At 39.8% G+C, this 6055-nt stretch overlaps 1 protein-coding gene across 1 annotated transcript; it reads left to right on the top strand.

Annotated features, from left to right (window-relative positions):
* Positions 1 to 155: 155 nt before the first annotated feature.
* SPC25 (SPC25, NDC80 kinetochore complex component) lies at positions 156 to 3302 on the top strand. The gene is made up of 6 exons (XM_009875569.1): positions 156 to 309; positions 406 to 471; positions 1262 to 1408; positions 1550 to 1654; positions 1971 to 2069; positions 3048 to 3302. The coding sequence occupies exons 1-6, from the start codon at positions 156 to 158 to the stop codon at positions 3179 to 3181; spliced, it is 705 nt and encodes a 234-aa protein (XP_009873871.1). The 3' UTR covers positions 3182 to 3302.
* The last annotated feature ends 2753 nt before the right edge of the window (positions 3303 to 6055 follow it).

Below are 6055 nucleotides of genomic sequence, written 5' to 3' on the forward strand. Positions count from 1 at the left end.
CTGGGGAAGGAGCCGGAGGAACGGGGCTGCCCGGGAGGATCCGAGGGGAGAAAAAGGGCGCGGGGGCTTATCCTGCAGCTGGGAGTGGTACCTGCTGCGATTGTCTCGCGTATCTCGGGATTGTGCCTGTTCACTCAGGTGTTTGCTGCAGCGCCATGGCTCATACAAAGACAGAAGATGAAATAGCCCTCTTTGAAAGAGAAATCAAAGAATTTTGGACCAAACTAAAAGGCATTTATGGTACTGAACAGATCAGTCAGACCCTGGCACTGAGAGATTCATGCAAGGAGTCGATAAAAGTGCTCTCAGGTAAAATGTTCCTATTGTATGTTCTTTACACTCTTACTACTTTTTCCAAGTTGTCATTAAACTTCTTAAAATAACTGAAATAACTTTCCATTATAGAGAAATGGTCCAAGAAGCTGAAAGAAGGGGACTTGATGGTTGATAAAATTCAGGAGTATAGCAATGGTACAGTATGGGGTTTTTTATTTACTCTGTCTAACTTTTCTAAAGTTAATGATAACACACCTGAATACTATAGTTAACTTTTAATTTTAAAAGGTAAATAATATCAGAATGAAGACGGAAATAAAACCAAACCTATTTGATTGGCTATAGGATGCAAACTGGAAGTCAAAAGCAACTGGTTGGAAAGCTTCGTTGATGATGCAAAAAGATAAAGGGCTGATAAAATATTTTTTTGTATAGTGCTTTTGGTGCTAAAGTACTTAAAAGAGTACCAGAACTTGCTGACTGCAATGGGAAAGGTAATTAAATTGTTTGGTAAAGTTAAATATTATCAAGTTACTTACGCCTCTTCTGTATTAGTAATAGAATACAGTCAGCCTATCAGTCTGGGATTAACTTGTGGGAATTTTGTAGTTCAACTTCAGAATATCATGTAAAAATAACTGCAGCTTTAATCAGCGTTTCTATTCCTTGCTTTCTGTCAAACTGTTTGTCTGTGGACAGGATTCACTATCCTGAGGCTTTGAAGATGTGCAAAGTGCTGGCACCAGAAACAGATTACATTTGACTGGAGTATCAGAGGAGCTCCCTTAGTAGCTTCTCTTGAAGAGCTTTAAGCTTTTACTTGATGCTCTTAGGATAGTTATGCTGACTTCTTTCTTCAGCTGAGATATCTGAATAAAACCTAGTGAAATGAATGCTCAGTCATCCCAACCCATATAGACAAGTACTAAATAGCAAGGACCTAATTAATCACCTGTATACCTCGTGTTTTCTTGCCTCCTGTCAGAGATTCTCCAGCAGAACCAACGCATATCAGAAAATCAAGAGCATTTGACAGAAATACAATCTAACCTAAATCGAGAAAAAGAGCAAAAGAAGGATTTGACTGACAGCATCCAAGAGCTTAAAGAAGAGTTGATGAAGAAAAAGGAAAGTAAGCAAGCAACAGATACGTAAATTTTCTTAGAGAAGGGTTTTTATTCAACACTTACTCTTGACGGGCTCTTCTACTGTATATATTTATGTGCTTGTTTTAACTTTACTTTTATATTTATGTTGGCTTGTAAATTTCCAGTAATATCTTCTAAAAACAAAGCTGCTAAGGAGAGAGTGGAACGACTATGCAAGTCGAAAGAATTGTTTGAAGAGCGGCTTGGATTGGAGATACGCAGAATTCACAGTAAGCTTCTGTGGTTTCCATAGTTTCTGTGTTCAGAGGTACAGTGTGGTTAAGGCTGGATTACGCAGTGGAGAATATGTTGGCTTACGCAACTGAATAATTGTCTTAGCCCAGGTATTGCCACTGTCTCTCAAATGACAAAATATGGTATGTTAAAAATACATTTATCTGTGAAAGAGACCAGGGTTGCTTAATTTGTAAGCATTCCAAGAACAGTAACTGAAACTGTAGCTTCATGTTTTGATACTTTTTTTTGTCATTATGACTCTCCTGCAGAGGCTAATGGTATTATTCATTCTTTTTTTGTTTGCTTTAGATGAGCAATTACAGTTTATATTCAGACACATTGACCACAAAGATCCTGACAAGCCATATGTGTTTACCCTTTCCATAAATGAACAAGGAGACTATGAAGGTATGTGAATTTTAAATCCTTAAACAAGAGGACGCCGATGGCCCTATTTGAAACAGGGGAGAGGAATAAAGTGTACTTTTAGTTGTAACCTGTATCTTCCCATTTCTGAATGGAAAAAATCTTGCAACTGGTAATATTTTTAGATCAAGTTCCTTTTTTAATGTATGTGAAACTATACATTATATACTACAAGTGCTTATCTTTGTTCCCCTCCATGTGTGGGGCTGCTGTTTACTTTGTAGCAAGCAAAGCAGTAGAGAGAAGAGACACACAGACAGGTAGATGGATGCTTCAGTTTGTTGCTTCTTCCCTTTATGCTAGAGTGAGAGCTTACGCTGACAGGCAGAGTTCACCCTGAGAAGCCTGGGTGGCAGAAAAAACTGCCTTCCCCACTGCTGTGGGGAACCCTTTCAGCTGTGTGACAGAGAAAGATTAGAACTTGAAATCCAGCATTCCCCTTCTGTAAGGGTACAGCCTTGCAGGTCGTAGACCTGGTTTTGTGAAATGATCTTAATTCAGGAGCAAATGGGGTCCTGTGCTCAGTAGCTGCTAGAAGGATGCTCCCGTTGCTCTGCTACGCCTCAGGGTATGGGCTGGAGAGATTTCTGTTTTTACTAATTCACATCCGAACTGTGCTCGAGCTAAAAGTTTACATCTATTTTCAGTCGTCCTGCCCATAGAGAAACAGAACTGTTTAAGAACACGTTCCATTTTTGAGCAGGCTCTGGATTACTGGGAGGTGATGTAGCAATTCAAGCAGGAGCGCAGCACTGATCTTGAGGTCTGGAAATAACAAAACTGTGTTCTTTGAGGCTTTGTCTTTGCTGAAGGAAAACTGTTGAATAGGTCACTCAAAAATAATACTGGAGGAAGCTAAAAGACACAAAGATAAACTACATGTGTATTTTATAAGCCTGGAAAAACACTATTGAACTTCATTATGAAAGTCTAATCTTTTGGAAATGTGTGTCATTTCAGTGACTTCCTGTACGCCTCCCCTGGACTGCATAGCGGAGTTCCAGCTCAAAGTGAGAGAAACCAACAACTTTTCTGCATTTGTTGCCAACATCAGAAAAGCTTTCACTGCTTTATCTTATAAACAGTCTGCATAAGAGTATCTTACATTTGTCTAGCTCTAGAGCACTCTCTTTTCCTTCCTTCCTGTATTGTGAACTTTGTGTTTATCCACATCTTACTCTAATTTTTAAATAAAGAAAAACTATGAAAACAGTATTTCAGACCACTGTCATCTACAGACATTTTGGATGGTTCTTCAAACAACAGTGTAATCAACTACTTCCTTAACTATCTCCAAGACACGTAAATTTAGATCCAGTAGCAAGTAGCTTAATAATGTAATGATCTCTATTTCCTTACCCCAGGTAGATGATAAAATGACAGTACTTTGTAATTTGAGGCCCTCTTCCAAAAGGAGAGAGGTGTCTTTCCGGTTTGTAGGTGGTTGGAATAGGCCTGAAACCTCCCAAAATAATGCACTGAGCTTAGCTTCAGTTACCTCTGTCACAGGTCACTACCTTAATTTTTACCCTATCTTGTACTCTCCAATGTTACCACTTGTTTTCGTGCATGTAAATTATTTTTCTTTTGGTCTGTTGAGCTTGTTTCAGATTCTCGTCTGTCATTTGTCACAAAAGCAGTTGAGGTGCACGCTACTCTTGAATAAAGCTCTTAGCAGGAGAAGTAGGAATTGGCCTGATTTGATGAGAAATCCTAGAAAGACCTGGAATAGAAGCCTGCTGTAGCCCAGAGGTTCCTGGCTCCCGAAATACCCACCTGGGCAGAAAAGCTGGCCTGAAACTTGAACTGCAGTGGTGAGTAAGTAACACTTATGACCTGCTTTAGTGGTTTATGTTTTGGACGAGTCATTTTGCTTTATTACATAAAGCATGTTGCACTGAAGGACCATTTATCAGTGTCATTTGAAGTCTTAAGACACAGCATCGCCTGAAGCATGAAATACAGTCGTCGCAAATGAGCTGCAGCATACACCGACTATCGCTGCCACAGCTTTGACTAAAGCTGTTCTTCTCCTCTATGACTTGTAGAGCCTTTTCCTTTCCACAAAATATTTAAATGGAAAGCTGCAACAAGAAAGAAAACTCTTCATTTGTTAATATAACATAGTTCAAATAAAATCTTACTAAATTCAGTCCTGGAAGTGCGAGTGAAGTAAAAGACCACTTGAGTTGAAAGCTAAGGATGATCCCTCTCAAAGCAAATATCTAAATACATAAAAATGAGATATAGTTTCAAGTAAAAATGTCTGACACTCAGAAAACCATCTGAAAAAGTATTTAGAGTACTAGCATTTCCTGCCCAGTGAGATGTGAAGCATATCTGAAATCACTTGGTTTGTCTAAACAGTACAACTTGGTGGATACAGTACAGAGGATGCACTCACCTTCTGTGAGGTAGCTGAAGTGCATCTTGAAAACCAGTAACCCGTATTTGTACATGTTGGCTCCAAGAAAAGAGACAACCTTGGATTTTGTCTTCCCTACAGGGCACAATTTGCTATTTTCTCAATAAGGCATCATTCTCCTTGGTATGTCCTATTGATTTTTTTCTTATGCTACCGACAGCTATACACAGAACAAAAGCAGCAAGAATGGCAAAGGTGACCACTGATTACGTTACTATTTTAAAACAGAATGGCAGCAGAGATTACTGGGCATTTCTATAGTGACTTTTCAGATGAAATACATCCTCAATTTCTGCCTTGTGTCCATAAACCCCATGTACTCTCTGAGAATTTTGTAGCTGACAAAGAGACAAACAGAGGCAGAGGCTGGGAGACTGGGTCTAGTTCTTCATTAGAAGATTCTACCTCCTTTTCAACCATAATAACAGAAATATTAAACCTTGGGTATTTCCTTCAATTAACTGCTTCTACCACCAAGGGAATGCTGCAGGCCAGAAGACTGGCTGGTAGTTTTACAGAACACATTCAGCCAGCTCTGCACTTCCCACTTTGTTTTCTCTTCCAGGAGCTACGACTGCGGTATTACCCTGCTCTGTTGGGATTTCTTCTTTTCCTTCCTTGCAGAGAAGGCCTCACCTTCCATGCCAGGACGCCTGTCCCTCCTGGCCTCTCGCCAATGCATCGCCCCTGCACCCGCAATGCCAGGCGCACTCCTGCCCCTCCCCACCCGGCTCTGCCAAGTAACTCTTAGTTGCTCTAGAAAGCAAGAAGGTCAGGACGCTCAGCCAAGTATTTTTACAGCTGCCGTATGGAAGCAAAAAGACTGCCCGTGTGCTCCACGTTTTCACATGGAGCTGTTAATTCATTAAGGGCGAACATGTCCATTAGGGGCACTCCGTAGCATATCTGAGTTTATCATCATCTTCACAGGAGAAAAAAAATTGAAACACTGAGTAACAAAGACAAATGCTCAGACTTGCTGCCATTTTCCTTTCATGTTGGTTTATTGCTTCTAACAAAACTACTTTGCCAAGGTTGCTATGCACAGAACATAAAATATATGGCAACCACTGCACTGAAATTTGCATTCCTAGGAATTATTAGCTAGACAAGATGATGTGCCTGGTTGTAAATGTTCTGCGCATATGCCTAAAGCAAGAAGTAAAGTTTGAAATGTTTATCGTGTGTCATTTAAACATTTACAACTTCTTTTGGAGTTTAAATCATAAACCTACTTATATTTCTCAAAGCAAATCAGATGCAGATCTTGCTCTAAAACAGAGCCAGACATTCCATGTTTCTTTGCTTATTATAAAATATGAAGTAAAGCTGGCTTGCGACATCCTTAAAACAGCCTTTACACTATCTGAAGACCTGTCTTAAAACTTTTGTGCCTTTATCAAATGCACTCAGTGCTTGTAGAATTTCATACACCCAGGCCTCTGGCCAATTGGAATTTTCTCTTTGTTACGAAGCTGCACAATACAGTCATATCCAATAATAAGGACAACTAGGATAACACTATATACTGACCCCACGGATA

The sequence above is a fragment of the Apaloderma vittatum genome, unplaced genomic scaffold, assembly GCF_000703405.1.
Source record: "Apaloderma vittatum isolate BGI_N311 unplaced genomic scaffold, ASM70340v1 scaffold14278, whole genome shotgun sequence".
Lineage (NCBI taxonomy): Eukaryota > Metazoa > Chordata > Aves > Trogoniformes > Trogonidae > Apaloderma > Apaloderma vittatum.